Source organism: Stenella coeruleoalba, assembly GCF_951394435.1.
Source record: "Stenella coeruleoalba genome assembly, chromosome: 9".
Classification (NCBI taxonomy): domain Eukaryota; kingdom Metazoa; phylum Chordata; class Mammalia; order Artiodactyla; family Delphinidae; genus Stenella; species Stenella coeruleoalba.
Window position 1 is genome coordinate 47,117,661 of NC_137155.1, and position 19,038 is coordinate 47,136,698.

Genomic DNA, 19,038 nt, shown 5'->3' on the forward strand with positions numbered 1-19,038 from the left:
TATGTCTGTAACTCTGTTTTTGTTTCATAGATATGTTCATTTGTGTTGTATTTTAGATTCCACATGTAAGTGATATCATATGGTATTTGTCTTTCTCTTTCTGACTTACTTCACTTAGTGTGATAATCTCTATTATTTCATTCTTTTTAATGGCTGAGTAGTAGTCCATTGTATACATGTACCACATCTTCTTTATCCATTCATCTGTCAATGGACATTTAGGTTGTTTTCACATCTTGGCTATTGTAAATAGTGCTGCTATGAACATGGGGGTGCATGTATCTTTTCAAATTATACTTTTGTCTGGCTGCCCTATTACTCAGTGGCTTTGAGCATATAACTCACCCGTACTTGCAGGCCTTGAACTTCCACAAGATGAGCTTTTTCCAAATCTTCTATTTTCTTTCTTTCTGCTTCCTGTCTTTTGATGAAATCAAGTTCTCTTAAGAAGAAAATAATAGATCTCATTGCATCAAACACTCAACAAATGAGGAAATGTAAAAATTCCTATCAGAAGCAATGAACTGCACAGTGAAATAAATAACTAGACAGCTGTTTAAATAAACAAAACTCAATCACAGAGAAAAGGTATCTAGTAATGAAAGCAAATAAAATGTCTTAATGGGGGCTTCCCTGGTGGCGCAGTGGCTGAGAGTCTGCCTGCCGATGCAGGGGATGCGGGTTTGTGCTCCGGTCCGGGAAGATCCCACATGCCATGGAGTGGCTGGGCCCGTGAGCCATGGCCGCTGAGCCTGCGCGTCTGGAGCCTGTGCTCCGCAACGGGAGAGGCCACAACAGTGAGAGGCCCGTGTACCGCAAAAAAAAAAAAAAAAAAAAAAACTTTTAATGGATTACAAAGTAAAGAAAAATGCTTTGATCCTGCTTACTAAGATTTTCATCTGTAGCTCCTGACTCTAGAGCACCCGTTCATATTTAGATAGAAGCTACTGAACTAATGACCTATGTTGGATAATTTAGTGGAGATAATTACATGTCAAGTAGATATAATTCCGCATTTACCTAGTAAACTGATGGAACTGGATGGTAAGAGTTTTAAAAAGATAATTATAATAAGATTGCTTCCTATAAATGGCAGTAGAGGGGCTGTTGGGTCAGAAACACTGAGGGGGAGCTGTCACTACATGCCTGAGGATAATATGGGGAGAAGGAGAAATACCTCCATTTTAAAAGTCTGGAATGCAATATGCAAATTTGGTAGAATTTATTATAAAATTATTACATGAAATAGAGTTAGGTATATTTTTGGTAAAAAGAGTTAAAATAGTGATGTAGTGAATTCATGGTCATAAGAACAATTCCCCCCTTTCTAATACACTTTTTATAGCAATATCTTTTAAACATTACAAACATTATTTCCATGATAGGAAATAATAGTTACGGTGACTCTTACATATATGCTTAGGTTTTTAAAATTTTTTTGCAGTACGCGGGCCTCTCACTGCTGTGGCCTCTCCCGTTGTGGAGCACAGGCTCCAGATGCGCAGGCTCAGCGGCCATGGCTCACAGGCCCAGCCACTCCGCGGCATGTGGGATCTTCCCGGACTGGGGCACGAACCCGTGTCCCCTGCATCAGCAGGCGGACCCTCAACCACTGCGCCACCAGGGAAGCCCTATGCTTAGCTTTTAAGGCTTGACATAGAAGACCAGATGAGATACTGGTGCTACTTTCTATTATTCTAGTTAGCCAGAAGTTAACTGTTGAAAAAAATCCGTAAAAATCTCCCTGGTCAGTCTCCCTGAAATTACACCAAGATTCAACAGATGGAAGCAAAGCAGCATTAGCTCAGAAATAGCAGTTGAAATTTAAAAGCAGAGTGTGGTGATGGTCTCTTACTGCAGTGAACCAAGGCCCTTTTGATTCTCTCAACAGCTGAAAGAAGGAAACTGGCAGGGCAGGAGGTCTTGCTAGTCAATATTTACACTATCTGTAGTGGGAAAATTCTGAAGTTAACTGATTCTAAGAATAGACATAGAAGCAGCCTCATCAAGGCCCCAGTTGCTGCTTTGTAAGTACTTTATCCAATAGTCATTCTGCATGACTTCAGCTGGGCTTCTTGCTTCTAAATCACAGATGTTTCAAAAAGGATGGAGGTTCAAATGGTTTAACAGTTACTATTAATGATTAACAACAACAACAAAACAGGAGGTTGCCAAAAAATTATAGAAGAAAAACTATAATTGCATATGAAAAATGATGCAAGAGATTTCTAAAACTTAATGTCTATTTATGCATTAACTATGCTCCTTAGGGGCATGACTCTGAGGTCACCTTTTCTTTTCCACTAGATATTATGAAATTACTGGATATAAACCTTCTTTAGATACACACAACTATTCTTTAGTCATTAGAAGCTGCTTACTTTTGTTGAAAATCCTTGATCAGTTTCTTTGCCTTGTTGTACTTCTTTTCCAAGGCTTGATACTGGCTTTGAGTCTCTTTGAGGTGCTCGTTCACCGTGTGGCATAACGTTTGAGCCTCAATCCAGTAGCTCTCCAACTTCAACATTCTTTCTTTATTCTCTTCTATATTCTGCTGGAGTTGGGTTTTTTCTAGTTCCCACCTCACTTTCTCATTTTCTGCTGCTTGTAGCTGGACAAAGCAAATATCAAAGCAAGCATTATCTGGGTACTTCTGTAGCAAAAATCCCTCATATTTTTATAGTGTATTTTAAATTCCATTGTTACATATACTCAAATCATCAAACACACTGAGATGAGAAGAGCAAGTATTATTTTCATTATTACACAGATTATAAAATGGAGGCCTTGAAAAGTGAAAATGTTTGTACAAGGTCACACATCTGATAAATGACAAAACGTGGATCTGATTCCAACTCCCATGATCTTTACATCACACTATGTGGTGTATGAAATTCTCTGAGCAGGAAAAAGTATTTTAGAGTTTGATTCTATCCAATGAACTTCAACATGCTTTCTTTTAGAGTTTTTCTTTTTTTTTTTTTTAACATATAATTATAAATAAAAAGTTAACTAAAAAGGGAATGGGGAGAGGCAAGCTGGGAAGGAGAGAGGGGCAGAAGCACACAGTATGGCCTAATGGGTAAGAGGGGGACCGTGGGGTCATACAGTTTAGATTTGAATTCCAGGCTCTGCCATTATTGGCCTTTAAACCTTGGACAAGTAAATGAAGTCCTCTAAGACTAAATTATGTTATCTTTAATCGGAACTGTGATATAACACATCAGCACGCTTGGAACAGCTCCTTGGGCATAATAATCTGATAAAAGTGATTTTTACTTTGTTTCTATCCCTTTTGATGATATTATCACATCTTTTATTTCAACTGACATGAACATAGCTTGTAGCTCATTATTTTGCTGACACTGTTCTGAGTTTCTAGAGCCTAATAAATCCCGATTTCAATAAAAGTATAAAAGACAGTGTGAGTAAAAATATAAATGATTTCTGAATTAATTTAAATCTCTCTGATGGGACACAAAGGCAGCTTCTTGTGGTTTCTGCTTTCAGGGAAGCTTAGGAACAGATAACACACTGGTCCAAATCCCTCATTTCTGAAGAAATTCAAGACTGATCTCTCAGGTAAGGGGTCAAAGGTCATTTATTCACAATTAACCAGCCAACCTTTAAATGAGTGCTTCACCTACTTCACATGCCTCTGTTAAAGTTCAAAAGGATGCAGTCATTATAAACTATCAATTTTCAAAATCTAAAACATTCCAAAATCATTTGGAAAGTGGAAATATATGTTTTTATGTATATTTTAAACTAAACACATTGGCAAAACAGGTTACAAAGTAAAAAGTAGTCAAAAACATTTCAAAATTAGGAATTCTATTATCAACTTGGATATAAAGAGTCATAGTAAAACAAGCTAATCTATGGCTATTATATGCCAATATGATATTGAGAAAAATATAAAATACTAATTTATAGAATTTTCTAGATTAAATATCTACCACATAAGCTCTGTTAAAGCACTTGCAATCCCAGGTGAATCTTTTTCCCTGATTGTACCTAACAACTAAAAAGAAATCTTCTATTCTTCCGTTCTATGACAAGAAACATGGCAATTTAAAACAGGACTGGGTATTTGCTGCATCTTTTATTAAGCAATGTTTCGTGTTCGAGTTGTTTATTTACCAACCGCTACTAATTTAAAACTTATTATTCACAGAGCTTGGTTGAAACCATGAATGATGTATAGACATGTTTTGACTAAAGAGCTGCAGAGTTATTAGCTAAAAATACCATTTAACCAAAATAGCCTTGCTAAGTCATCTCCATTTAAAACACATGGAAAAACCAAAACAAGTGTATCTAATGTGAACAGGGAAACGGACTGTTAGTAGTGTGAGAGCAATTATGTCTCAATTTTTAAAAGACCATAAAAAATAAAGATTATTGTGTTTTTAAAGTAACTCAAAAGATCTTTTTAAATCTTTGAAATTATGTACTTGATAAAACTAAACACTGTTCAAGAAACTTACAAGTACCTTATAATTTACCAATTAAAAATGCCCTTCTGAATTATGTATTATTTCATATATAAACTAAAAACATATACTCCTTTTATCAAGACCTGTATTTCTCCACAAATTTAAATAACATGAACTAAACTTGTCTAAAGATTTCTGGTAGCACCTGGCACCTAAAATAAATTATTCATATATTAATTAAATTTCATAATACTTAATTACTAGAAATTGGAAGTTTTCTCTATGAAAGATAAGTAATGTGCTATGTTAAAATACATTATCTCTGATGAATAAGTTAAAAATAAATAATTAAACATTTAAGATAAGATAAAGAGATATAGTATAACAGCTTGTGCTTAAGGAATTAGTGGTCAAAATGTAATTTGGATTCTTGAACTACCATAAACATTTACTTTTTAATTTATTTTTTTAAATAGCAGGTTCTTATTAGTTATCCATTTTATACATATTAGTGTATATATGTCAATCCCAATCTCCCAATTCATCACACCAACACATAAACATTACTTTTTGAGGAAAGCTCAGAGGGAACGGGCCACATACGTGCAAATATGTAATTTAAAAATACTGTGCTATTTTCACTGAGGGGTATGGTGGTGCTGACGCCCTAAGAGTATGCACTGGCAGGTTTTTCCGCTAACAGTGGAAATGAATCTCTCACATTTGTATTCTTTCAAATGCACAGAAACAAATTCCTTTAGTCCTCAGGTTGAATTTATTCATAGCATCTGAAGTTTAAAAAGTACAATTCAAACATCATGTATTGGTGCTTACCTTGGTCTTCAATTTTTGAATCTCTGCTTCTGTAACTGCATGTTTGATTTGCAACTGAAAATGGAAAAGGAAGAAAAAATCTGAACTAATTGTATCTATATTTTTAAAGCTTCAGCAGCTAGCAGAATACCTTATTATATAGCTGAAGGCCTAGAAAAGTGCTGCAATGCAGCAGGTTGTAAATTAAAATGTCTAGTGTGTAAAATGACTCTAGGTGCAAACTAATTAACCATGGGGTTTATGGCTCACACTCCCTAACATCAGATTAGGTTACGAATTTAATTGCTCAGGGACCAAAGAGAAGGAAACACATTTTCTTGCCCTCTTTGCAGCTCTTCCTTTATGATTTGAGGGTCAATGAATTGTTTCCTTGCAGTCTTGTGGATTGAACAAGCCTCGGCAGGCAAGTCAGCCAGTGGCCGCGGGAAGCTTCAATTCCAAATCTGGAAGAAAGGTGGCGCTCTGGTTCCGTGAGTCGCACGCATTTTAGGCTTAGCAGCTCTTTTACAGCTCAGGCTGCTGCAAAGCTGGAGAAGAGGATGATGCAGTTCCGCGGCGAAACCTGTAATTTTTTTTTTTTTTTAATTGCAGGAAAAGTACAGACCTAGTTTTCTGTCCTTTAAAAGATCTACTCCTATTGAGGACCTAGACCCCCACCCCCAAAGCTTCAGCTACAGTTTATTCTCCTGAGAGCCACCATTTAGACTTGTTTTGCTTCTCCCCTCCCCCCCCCCTTTTCTTCATAGGGAAGAAAAACGAAGGAAACGTTCATTCCTTAAGGGATAAATAAGTACACCAAAATTTACGGAAAACGATTTATGGGTTGAAAGTCACTTTTCTAAAATCCTTGGGGCCAGATGGTTTTGGAATTCCGAGTTCTTTCAATTTCAGAAACGTAGTAAAATGCGTTTTCCCATAAATTGCTTATTGCCCACAGCAGGGTCTGTGGAGGCAACTCTGTAATCAGATACATGAATATGTTTGCCACCAAACATGTGAATATTCTCACTAAGGGGGGGTACCTAAAGACTGTAAGACTGTATCATCCTGTCAGTTTTGGTCAGATTTACTACCCAAGTGAGTGTGCCACAAAATTATTTTTAAAAAACTGTCTCAGACCATTTTGAATTTAGGATTGTACAGAGGGACTGTAAACTTCCCATATTACTGTAATCAAATAAGTCCAAGATTTTCTTATCAGAAAGACGGCTAATGAACAGACAGAAATGTGAACCTTTGGAGATCACACCGCCTCATAACCCTCAGCTCTCTCTCTGGTTTGTAATCTGTACTTCCTTGGTTTTCACCTGGCCAGCAGGGGCGTATGGGAAGGACGACGAGGGAAAGAAGTTAGAATCAAGGACAGGGTTCATTCAACACCCTTAGATGCTGATGAATAAAAGCCCAGAAACTGAGAGGCCCCACGCTCCCTGCAAAATGCCCCCTCCGGGATGCTTTCAGGTTTCCTGTCGGGCTTAAAGCTCTGCGGGCTCTGCAGCTACAGCTCTGCTCCTGCTGAGGGGTGACCTTGAAACTTTCAGATGTGATTCTGCCCCACTCTCCTGCTTTCAGACCTGGTCTCTCTTGCCTCTTCGGCTCTTGCTCCTTTCACCCTCACTGTTCCCAGGGCCTTCTGTGCTCTAACAGTCTCTAGAGAGGAAGTACTCTTTGTTAGCACAGTGTCTAGCATAGAGTAAGTCCTCTACAAAGTTAGCCAAGAATAAGAAAGAATGATTTGAAGAACTCAGATATGATTACCCTAACTCTACTTCTCAGTTAGAAGTGCTAAATGCTGTAAAACGTTGCACCTGAAATAAAAGCCCTCTGGTTCTAAGCTGAAGAGTAGCAAGAAATCAAAAAGGCAGACTTTTTGATGAACACCGCAACTAGGAGGAAGTGCTGTCTCTTATTTTCTCGGTGGTTAACTCCCTGTAGGGTAATATATTGCAATACAACTGGTTGGGACTTTGGATTTTCTTTGTTCAAATCGCCATGTTCTCTAGCAAGCTACTTCTCTGGGCCCCGGTTTCCCATATGAAAAATGAGAGGGCTAGGTGGGAAGAACCCCAAGGCCCCTGCAAGTACTCCAGGTGTGACACTTACGAAATGAAGGGCCTGGAGACGGTTGTCAAGGCTGCAGAGTCAGGGAATTCTCGTCCCAAGCCAGCATTTTCTTCCCTATGAATGCATACACTAGACTAATCCGCTGGTGTGTGGGACAAACTGACGTGAAACTGCAGAGCAGCCAAGTTGATTTTCAGTTATCCTGCCCCTCCCATCTTAGCAAAACAGATAACAGAAGACAGCTGAACTCGTAAGCGGTGAGGTGAGAACACTGATAAAAGTTTGAAGTGTTACTCAGTATAGCCCAATCCTTTAGCTACAGGAAAGCAGAATGAGGTCTGTAAATTCAGACATTATTCAGAAGATGGACAAAAGTTTTAGTGTGACGTTTCCCCCAGTACTCATAAGGCTGAAAATTATAGATATGTGATTATTTTAATCCTGCATGCACATGAAGAGAACTTCTACAAATCCACCACTATTAACAGGAAAAGCATTAAAAATAAACTAATCTAACATTTTCATTTTATATAGGAAGAAACTGTGTTTCAGTAGTTTAAGTTGCAGAGCTAGTAAGTGTCAAAGCCAGGTTTTACAAATTCCAGTCCACAGTCCTCTCCTCTAATACTAAGTTTCTTACATTCGTAGGACCCTTTTTCCCTTTTTCATCATCTCCTTCCTCACTGCAAATGAATCTGTAAGGGAGGCAGGACAGGCACTGTTAACCTCGCTGTTCAGACAGGGAAAGAGGCTCACAGAAGTTACATGGCTTCTTCAAGTTCCCAGCAGAGGCAGGTGGTGGAATGGAAATTATCCCAGGTCTGACTCCACCTACCTCTGTTCCTCCCTTCCTTATGCCCCTCATCTGAACCAGCTTTGGAATACATTTTTCATTTGATCATCACAGAAACCCTGAGGCATATGTGATCATTGTGACCTCCCAGATGAGAAACTAGGACTCCACCTGGAAACCACGGATCACTTCTGGTAGGCTGAGTATTCTGGCACTACATACAACATGGTGCTCAGTCAGCTGTTATGAGTCATGGAACTTAGAAAGAAATCTCTCCCTCATTATTCAACCAGCATTTACTGAATGAGACTGCGTGCCAGGTGCTGTGCTAGTTGTTGAGGATACACGAAAGCGACATAGAATCTAACTTCGAAACACTTATTACAGGGAAATTAATATATACCACCTCCTGATAGAAGTTCCCAGATGCCTCAGAAAAACTTGGAGAGAAACTTCAGGTGACCTGCGGCTTTGGCCTACGTGTCATATCTCCAACTATGGACCCTGCCTCCCAGGCAAAGTGGGCACGATGGGCCTGGGATACCTCCATTTCACGAGCAAGAGGAAACTGATGTTCAACGAGGTGAAGTGACTTGACAAAAGAAGCACGGTGCATACAAAGTTGAGTTTTCTTATTCTAGAGCAGTTCTCCTTTCACGTTTAATAGGCTTTCCAGAGTACAGCTGTAAGGGTTTGCAGACAACCCCCGAGACTGGTCAGGCTGACTGCAGGGGGGGCAGGGTCTTCAGGGCTGGTTAATAGAAACAGAGCCTGAAATACCTGTTGGACCTTTTGGGCTTCAGAGAATCTAGGTTTGGTGAAAAGACTTGGGAAGGGAGGATACAAATAAAAAGAAAAGGTTAAGGACTGCAGGTCAGTGTCTCTCAACGTATAAGATCAATCTCTTTCATCTCTTCTGTCATCTTGAACATGAATGGCATCAATATCCACCACAGGATTACAGCACAAATAAATACACACACTCCTATGGAGAACAGTAGCTCTCATATAACATTCTGCAGGTGTACCTGCTGTGTTTATTTTCTGTTTATTTCTTTCAAAAATATGAATACAGCACATGTACTCACATCACTGAATCAATATAATCCAAAGATAACTGCACTAGAAATAGAAACATCCTTACACATAAACATTGTAAAACTGAACTTCTGCACTCTTTACTTATCCTGTGCAAGCATGAAAAACAGTTTTCTTTAAAAAGGAAAAATGTTATCTTTGCAGGAAAGATTTTAAGGGCGCTCTAGTACTAGAGATTTTACGGATAAGAGCGACATTCTCTGTTTTTACTTTACAAGGGCAAAATAATAACTGATATTTGCATACAACTTTATGAAGTAGTTTCAGCACTGGAATCAGAATTTTTACAATGATCTCTGTGATAATTTGACTGCAGTCTGTCTTACCTATGACAGTGTAAGTTCCACAAAAGAAGAAATAAGTGCTGTTTTTGCCTATACTTCGGTGCTGTTAAAATGAAACTACGCCATATTGCTTTATAATTTCTGCTCAAAGGTTTATATATGGTACCTATCTTTATATTAACAAAAGTGTTTTTCTCAGGAAACATTATGCAAAACTAGCTGAAATCAGCTGATTGAATGATATCATAACCTAATGTGAATGGCAACACTAACTGCAGTATATGCAGCACAGGGTCACTCTCTAAGGAGGTGCTCATAAACTGGTTATTGATGGTGAAGGTGCTGGATGTAGGTGACAGCCTGTAATTACAGCTACTCTTTAAGTAACTGTTTCTTGTTAAGTACATAACATTTTTTACCTTCTCTACATATTAATGGGAAGTTCCATAAAGATTACTATCTAATGCATTAATAACTTCTTCTAGATTACTTTTCATAGATTCTCTATGACTTAAGTAAGCAAAATAACACAATATTTTACACTCCATATTTTTTCCTCAAGACAAATGCAGAACTGTTTTTACTGGGAGCTAATATCTATGGCTCCCGAGAAGGAGTGGTGGAGGGGAAGCACCGCACAGTCCACTGAAATGGCACCTGGCCAGCAGTTTCCGATTCAGCCTCTTCCTACTTCCCACTAAATTTCCAGTGAAATCACATTACAAAAGAAAAACTCACAACCAAATTGACACTGAAACTAGAAACAACTGTTACTAGAATATGAAGGAGTCATGAAGTTGAATTAAGAAAAATCTATCCAAGCTTCACTCCCAAGACAGGGAGATGCTTTGTGTCTCTCTCACTGATTGCTTGAGATACCAGGTCTACGCAGTGAGGAAGATGGGCAACCTCTACTGTCCTTCCCAGGAGCTGTCCTCAAACCAGGTTCTCTAACTCTCCACCTTCCATATTCATTCAGAAAGCAACTGCTAGATGAGGAAAAGAATGCAGGAAGGGTGGCTGATAGTGGCACATTGCCTACTTTCACCTGCAGACCCCAAAGTGCAGCAATACAGACAGGGGCAGTCACAGTAAGTGCTTTGATAGCAAGGAATAACTTTTTTTTTTCCCCTTTAACTTCAAGAACTGAGTGGCGAGATTTGGATATCCCACCTTAGTACAGAGAACTGCTTTAGATGATAGGTTGCCAGAAAATAGCCACCAGCCTGGAAACTAGGCACATAGATATGTCCTCCTGATGTAGGTCTGGAAATGGAATTCGTAATTTTTAAAAGTGGCTAATTGCTGCTTGAATACAAAAAAAGGTTTTTGCCTCATTTCAAGATAAATAAATGAGAAGAAGGCAAAACTGAGCCTATTACTAAATACTTCAGATCAAGGAAAAGAGAGCATCAACTTGAAAATTCAAATAAGTCAACCTGTGAAAATTATGTATCCCATAAATAAAAAGACATTTTAAAGTAACTCTATGGAACACCAGGATGAAGAGAAAGTGAAGAAGCATGAGGAATAAGTGGAGAGTAAGGAAACTAAAAATGTAATTAAAAGTCATTTTAGAGGTGCTAAAGAGCATACCTGAACTTGAAGTTGAAAGCATATTTAATGCTACAGAAAACTGAATCATTGACATGAGAGGACACATTTGAGAACAATCTCAGAAATAGAAAAAAACAGAAAAGAAACATAAAAAAGATAATACTGAAGACAGGGTTTCTAGAAAAGAAACAGAAACTGAAAAAAATTTAAAAATGAAGAAAATATTCATAGACTAAAATGAAAACACAAACATAAAACAAGGAAAGCAGATTGGAAGAAAAAAATTAATGAAAGGAGGCCTACTTCAAGAAACTGTAAAGAAGATGTGGCACATATATACAGTGGAATATTACTCAGCCATAAAAAGAAACGAAATTGAGTTATTTGAGGTGAAGTGGATGGACCTAGAGTCTGTCAGAGTGTGAAGTAAGTCAGAAAGAGAAAAACAAATACCATATGCTAACACATATATATGGAACCTAAAAGAAAAAAAAAAAAGGTTCTGAAGAACCTAGGGGCAGGACAGGAATACAGATGCAGATGTACAGAACAGATGGAGGACACGGGGAGCGGGAAGGGTAAGCTGGGACAAAGTGAGAGAGTGGCATGGACATACATACACTACCAAATGTAAAATAGATAGCTAGTGGGAAGCAGCTGCATAGCACAGGGAGATCAGCTCGGTGCTTTGTGACCACCTAGAGGGGTGGGATAGGGAGGGTGGGAGGGAGACACAAGAGGGAGGGGATATAGGGATATATGTATACATATAGCTGACTCACTTTGTTATACAGCAGAAACTAACAGAACATTGTAAAGCAATTATACTCCAATAAAGTTGTTTAAAAAAAAATTGTGATAAAAAATTTAAAGTACAAGGTTAAAGTAATACAAGCATCCAAATATCTGTTGTCATTAGACTTTTCCTTTACAGTATGCAATGCTAGTTCAAAACAACGAAGCTTGCCCTACAACATTTTCAGGGGAAAAGGTTGTGAATCAAAGTATTAAAACCAGCTAATTATCATTCCTGTGTCACGATAATTAGAATGAGAGGAGAGGAGAGGTAGATAAACATATGCTATGGCTATCATTTTGTTAAATGGTGAAGACATAGCTGCTGATCTCCTTTCTATATTGCTGGGAGAAAATATCCTAAGACTGAGTCAAAGTTACTCAAGGGTAATCTCTAGAAGAATAGGATAAAAATGTATAACTTTTAAGCAGCAGATGAAAATTTGATGTATCTAATGGCAAGTAGGTAAAAAGATCAAAACAAAACAAGAAGCATGGTAACTGTAATATATGAAATAAGGTGGTGGATGTAAGTTCTAATATTAAAATGATTAAAGTAAATATAAATGGGGTAAACTCACCAGTTAACTGACAAAGACTCCTAGAGTAGTATAAAGGATTTAGGAATAGGTTGACTGAAGGAAACACAATTGTGCAAAAGGATACAGAATGGCTGAAAACAAAGAGATGGAAGAAATAGATACTGTGAAGCAGATATGAAGCAAAAGGAAGACAGTGTTGAATTTTTACTATCAGACAAAATAGAATTTGGAGTAAAATGCATCATTAGAAACAAGGGCGATGTTACAATAAATCGAAAAGCTGTAATAATCCTGAACATATAGGCAGCTAACAGCAAAGATTTAAAATGTATAAAACTACAATTGCTAGAATTATAGGAAGAAAGAAACAACTGTAGCTGGCAACTTTAACATATGCTTTTCAGAATTAGTACATCAAGCCAACAAAATCTAAGCCACACTGCAGAGAAGACGTGTGTGTCTGTATTATTAATCTTATCTATATAAATTTAACTTATATAAATTTCATACCCAAGCACAGAATATGTGTGCTTTTTACATACATGAGAAATATTTAAATACAACTATTTATGAATTAAGTTACAAAAGATGTCTTGAAAATTCTAAATAGCTACCATATGGAATATGTTTTCTGAATAGTGTGATAAAATTAGAACCCAATAACAAAAGGATAGCAAAATAAAGTTGAAATGTGTGGAAAGTAAAATATGCCACTACATAATTCTTGTGTTAAAGAGGAAATTGCAAAAGAAATTACATCTAAATGGCAGTGGCATTCTAAATGTAAAAAAAAAATTGTGACATGTAGCTAAAGCAATATTCAGAAAAAAATTACAGCTTTAAATACACTTATCAGACTGTAAGGGTTATCAAAAGTAAATGTACCAAGTGCAACTGATTAATGCCAAAAAATAAAAAAGGAGGAAAAATAAAGGTATCGATAGGAAATAATAAGTATTTTTTAATTTAAAAAGAAATGTAGGGCTTCCCTGGTGGCACAGTGGTTGAGAGTCCGCCTGCTGATGCAGGGGAAACGGGTTCGTGCCCCGGTCCGGCAGGATCCCACATGCCGCGGAGTGGCTGGGCCCGTGAGCCATGGCCACTGAGCCTGCGCGTTCGGAGCCTGTGCTCCGCAACAGGAGAGGCCACAACAGTGAGAGGCCCGCGTACCGCAAAAAAAAAAAAAAAAAAAAAAAAAAGAAAGAAAGAAAAAAAAGAAATGTAAAGCTAACAGGACAGATAAATTCTAGAAAAAAAACACTGAGAAAAAATTGAAAGTACTCAAATAAAGAAAAGAATAAAAAAAGGAACTAGTTATAGATACTAAAGATTTCAGTATTTTAAAGCTATATAATAAAAATATAAGTTAATAAATATGAATGTCTAGAGGAAATATATGAATTTCTTGAGAAATACAAAATACCAAAATTGGCCCAAGAAAAACCTGAAAACTTGAAAAGACTAATAGTTATTGTAAAAAAGTATTTCAAATCTTCCTCCACAAAGGCACAGATGGTTTTACAGCTGAGTAATAACAAACTTTCAGGGAACAGAAATTGCCATCTTATGCAAGTCATTAAGTGTCTCTTATAAAAGTCATTTCTGAAAATGAAAAATAGAGAAGACTTCTTAACTTATACTGGAGCTAATATAACCTTTGTGGCAGCTTTTGATTAATCCACTCTAGTTAAGATTTTCTTAGGTGACATTTATATAATAGAGGGGACTATAAAATTTGAGAAAGGGTCAGAAAAAAAAGGCTTGAATTAAACAGATACATTCCATAAACTTGGATTAAAAGAGTCAATGTGATAAAAATGCCAGCTTTCCGCAAGTTAATTTACTATCTTAATGTAATTACAGTACGAAAATGCAAGGAAGTTTTTTCAAGGGAGTTAAAGTGATTCAAGTGTTTTCTTGAATAAGTTGAAAAGTAATGGAATTTCTGAAGAGAAGAGTTAGATGGATCTGATTTATTCCATCAATGTTTTATATATATTCTAACAGTACGGCACCAAAAATTAATGAGAAAGTGGAATACAATATGAAGACCAAAAGCAGTCCAGAGTGTTAAGGCACAAATACTGTAGGTAATAACGCTGGGCCTCCAACCAGAAGGAAATGGGTAAATGAGCATGTAATAAAAGTGCTAGCCCCCTTGTCAGCTATTTGGGAAAATTCAATTAGGGAGCTGTCTTGTTTATACAACAAATTCTAGTATATGCTTGATACCATTCATTCACCAAATATTTAACCACTAACTCCATGCCAAGAACCGTGCAAAGACTGTGGGTACAATATTCAGCAAAAACAGAGGAGCTTAGATCTAGTCCAGCAAGATACATAATGGGCTAAAAGTAGGAATGACTGAGAGAATGTTAGTCTAATTTGCTTTGCCCAAACAGTGTAACATATACTTTTGCTTGAAATAATGTAATTAAGAGAACTCTATGTAATATGAGACTTTCTACAGACTCCAACACAAAATGACTCTCCACCTCCACCCCAGGTTTTGTGTATAATCTTGTGAAAAATATCTAACACTGTACAGTATTTGGGCGCGTATGTTAATCACATAAAGAAATTTCAAACTGTGGTAGTGGCAGTGTACAAGATACAAATCCTGTGACAGGGGGCCACACAGTTGATACTGAGTAGCAATCTCCTGAAGAAATAAATATATTCATATGTTAAATATAAAACAAAAGAGAATAAAAGGATTAGAAGTGAAATGATGTGGTATTTGTCTGTTCTAGAGGTGGTGACAAACCTCCAATTCTTAAAAGCCAAAATTAAAACTACAGATTTGGTTACTCAGGCTAAAACTAAATCAGCCATGCTATATAGAATGGGTCCAGATCATGGAGCAGCCTACACCAACGCCAGCAGCCATTTTCTGTAGAAGTCCAAAGAATTTAGGATTTGGAGGCCATATGGTCTCTGTACAACTACTCAGCTTTACTGTTGTAGAATAAAAGCAACCACAAACAATAAATAAATGCACATCCATGGCTGTGTCTGAATAAAGCTTTATTTACAAAAAAAGGCAGCAGGCCCAATTTGGCCAATGGGCCATAGTTTGCCAGCCCCTGGTCCAGATCACGCAGCTGTCTGCACTATGGAGTCAACTTCAAACAATATTTATGGAGCACTGAGTCCTTGGCTCAATTCAGAAAATGGAGGCTATAACCTTCCATATACTATTTCGGCTTTTTAGGCTCTTTAGCTTCCATTAAAAAAATGTGTACCCTATTTCCAGCTCAATTATCTAACAAAGAGTAGGGGTCATGCTTACCTGGCAACATGGAAGAGCTATATAATAGGCTTTTGCCAGGGTACACAACCTTGTCCTCACTGCCTCAAAGTTGGATTGAGAGTTACAACATTCAAAGAAGATTTTTTTTTTTTTTAGATTCCACATATAAGTGAAACCACATGGTATTATTCTTTTCTCTTTTTTTTTGATTGGAACAAGAATTTATTTGAACAGATTTATCAGAGGCTCACCAAAATCACAGCAGCATCAACCACAACTGCAACCACAAACACAAAACAAACAAAAATATAATACTTTAGAAGACCCTTGGAATTCCATGGGCAACTATCAAGGACATTTGTGAATGATCACAGCTCTTTATTCCTCTATTCCTTTCATTAGATGTATGTCAGAAGATGGGAAGGTGAGTGGACAATAACAAAGAGACAGACTAAATTGAGAGTGTTATATTAATTAGTGCAAAATATGTGAGGATTTCCCAAAGTGTAGCAAGAATGAGATGAGGAAAACAATACAAGCTACAATCAGTAAAATCAGGAATATAAGCAAGGCAGGGGCATCTACTGAATATGACCGAGTCCTCTTACATTTCCTAGAAGGTCCTAGGGTCTTTTTATTTTTATTTTTTAATACAGCAGGTTCTTATTAGTTACCTTTTTATACATATTAGTGTATACATGTCAATCCCAATCTCCCAGTTCATCCCACCACCACCCCCGCCTTTTCCCCCTTGGTGTCCATACATTTGTTCTCTACATCTGCATCTCTATTTCTGCCTTGAAAACCTATTCATCTGTACCATTTTTCTAGATTCCACATATATGCATTAATATACGATATTTTTCTTTTTCTGACTTACTTCACTCTGTATGACAGTCTCTAGGTCCATCCATGTCTCTACAAACGACGCAATTCCATTCCTTTTTATGGCTGAGTAATATTCCATTGTACATATGTACCACATCTTCTTTACCCATTCGTCTGTCGATGGGCATTTAGGTTGCTTCCATGACCTGGCTATTGTAAATAGTGCTGTGATGAACACTGGGGTGCATGTGTCTTTTTAAATTATGGTTTTCTCTGGGTATATGCCCAGTAGTGGGATTGCTGGGTCATATGGTAATTCTATTTTTAGTTTTTTAAGGAAACTCCATACTGTTCTCCATAGTGGCTGTATCAATATACATTCCCACCAACAGTGCAAGAGGGTTCCCTTTTCTCTGCACCCTCTCCAGCATTTGTTGTTTGTAGACTTTCTGATGATGTCCATTCTAATTGGCATGAGCTGATACCTTATTGTAGTTTTGATTTGCATTTCTCTAATAATTAGTGATATTGAGCAGCTTTTCATGGCCATCTGTATGTCTTCCTTGGAGAAATGTCTATTTAGGTCTTCTGCCCATTTTTTGATTGGGTTGTTTGTTTTCTTGTTATTGAGCTGTATAAGCTTTTTATATATTTTGGAGGTTAATCCTTTGCCCATTGATTCACTTGCAAATATTTTCTCCCATTCTGAGGGTTGTCTTTTCGTCTTGTTTATAGTTTCCTTTGCTGTGCAAAAGCTTTTAAGTTTCATTAGGTCCCATTTGTTTATTTTTGTTTTTATTTCCACTACTCTAGGAGGTGGGTCAAAAAGGATCTTGCTGTGATTTATGTCAAAGAGTGTTCTTCCTACGTTTTCATCTAAGAGTTTTATAGTGTCTGGTCTTACATTTAGGTCTTCAAACCATTTCGAGTTTATTTTTGTGTATGGTGTTAGGGAGTGTTCTAATTTCATTCTTTTACATGTAGCTGTCCAGTTTTCCCAGCAACACTTATTGAAGAGACTGTCTTTTCTCAAGGAAGATTTCTTAAAGAACAAATAGTTCATCTACTCTTCAGATAATATGTATTATTGGGCCAATTCAGAGCCAAAGAGAAACAGATTATACCACTTCCTCCCACTCAGTCACTTCCTGCAGAACAACTTTCTTTTTCTGCATTTTTCTTTGGTTTGAAGATATCAGTTAATCTAGAAAGACTTTATAAGAAATGGTCCTAAGGTAGGCATTGCTACTTCTACTATAAGAGAATTCTAATCATTATATAATAGTGTACTTCATTGTCACTGAGACGTTTGTATCTGATTTAGAACTAGGAATAGTCATAAATCATCTGAAAAACCCATGTATTTTGTCTCAAGGACTCTGTGAACTATATAAATGGAAATGGTTCAACCTGACTAATAACAATATGTGGAAGAGAAATGGGCTCAAAACCACTGGGTGACATAAATAGAAAAGCCATTCTGGTAGCAACTTGGCATTAAGTACAAGTCCCCAAAATATTCATATTCTTTGATCTAATAATTCCACTGTAAGAAATTATCCTAAGGATAATTTATTGCAATATTTATTGCAACATTACTTTTAATAATTTAAAAAGACGTGGAAACAAAGGATATGTTCCAAAACAAAGAATTAAGTAAATTATATAAGATCCATAAGATGAAACAGTAAATAAGCATCATTTATGGAAAAATATTTGATGACATGGGAAAATCCTAATAATACACTTTTAAGTATCAAGAGCAGGAATTTAACACAGTATACATCCTACAATCCCAAATACTACAATACTGGGATTAGGAATGATTTTTTGGCATTTATACAAATCTGTATTTTCTAAAACTCTATAATGAACATAAGTTGTTTTATTTAATAAACACTTACATTTGAAAAGTACATTCACTTTGACACTGGTCTCACAACTATAAATTTGTCATAGGGAATTAAAAAGGTAAGTCAATGTACTAGGTGTATTAGGTAAAACATGAGAACATATAAAATTGACCTGTTTATAATACATCAAAATTAGAAATTATAAATAAATTTATAAATTATAAATCTGCAATTATAATCCTTGTTTTTCATGAATAGGAGAATATATTTTCCAAGTGGTCAAGTCCCTAAGAGACTTGCAACCACAAAACAATGGTTTTCAAGTCACAGTGCTTCAGGGTTATTGTGGGCAGGCTGTAAATAATGACACACTTGTTTCCAACAACGGAGGATGTTCCACAAAGCAATGAAGAATAAAATGCTTGTGGACCCATTCATCACTGTTTCTGTTTTACAAGTTGGGGGTCTGAGAAGTTCATCTGGAAGAAGAGTTTTTGTGGTTATCTGCATTCGCCCCCTCAGGATCCATTCCTGGCCCTTTTCTGACAGCTCCTGCCTCAGGAGGCTAATCTCTTCAGATTTCAAGACTGAATCTCCCAGGCTCCGTTGCCTGGGTTAAGCTGATGGGAGGCATCAACAAGAGGACAGAAGGGTCTTGGTATATTATCACCCTTACCCCCAGGATGTAGTTTTTA

The 19,038-nt window shown here is 37.0% G+C and overlaps 1 protein-coding gene across 8 annotated transcripts in view; it reads right to left on the reverse strand.

Annotated features, from left to right (window-relative positions):
• PPP1R9A (protein phosphatase 1 regulatory subunit 9A) overlaps window positions 1–19,038 on the reverse strand; it is a 320,981-nt gene that overhangs the window by 59,710 nt on the left and 242,233 nt on the right. For all 8 annotated transcript variants that reach the window (XM_079932586.1, XM_079932584.1, XM_079932583.1 and 5 more), the window contains 3 exons: window positions 5,274–5,327; window positions 2,382–2,611; window positions 346–442 (listed from right to left, as the gene is read on the reverse strand). In XM_079932586.1, the coding sequence (XP_079788712.1) occupies window positions 346–442; window positions 2,382–2,611; window positions 5,274–5,327 (381 nt within the window). The remainder of the gene's footprint in view (window positions 1–345; window positions 443–2,381; window positions 2,612–5,273; window positions 5,328–19,038) is intronic.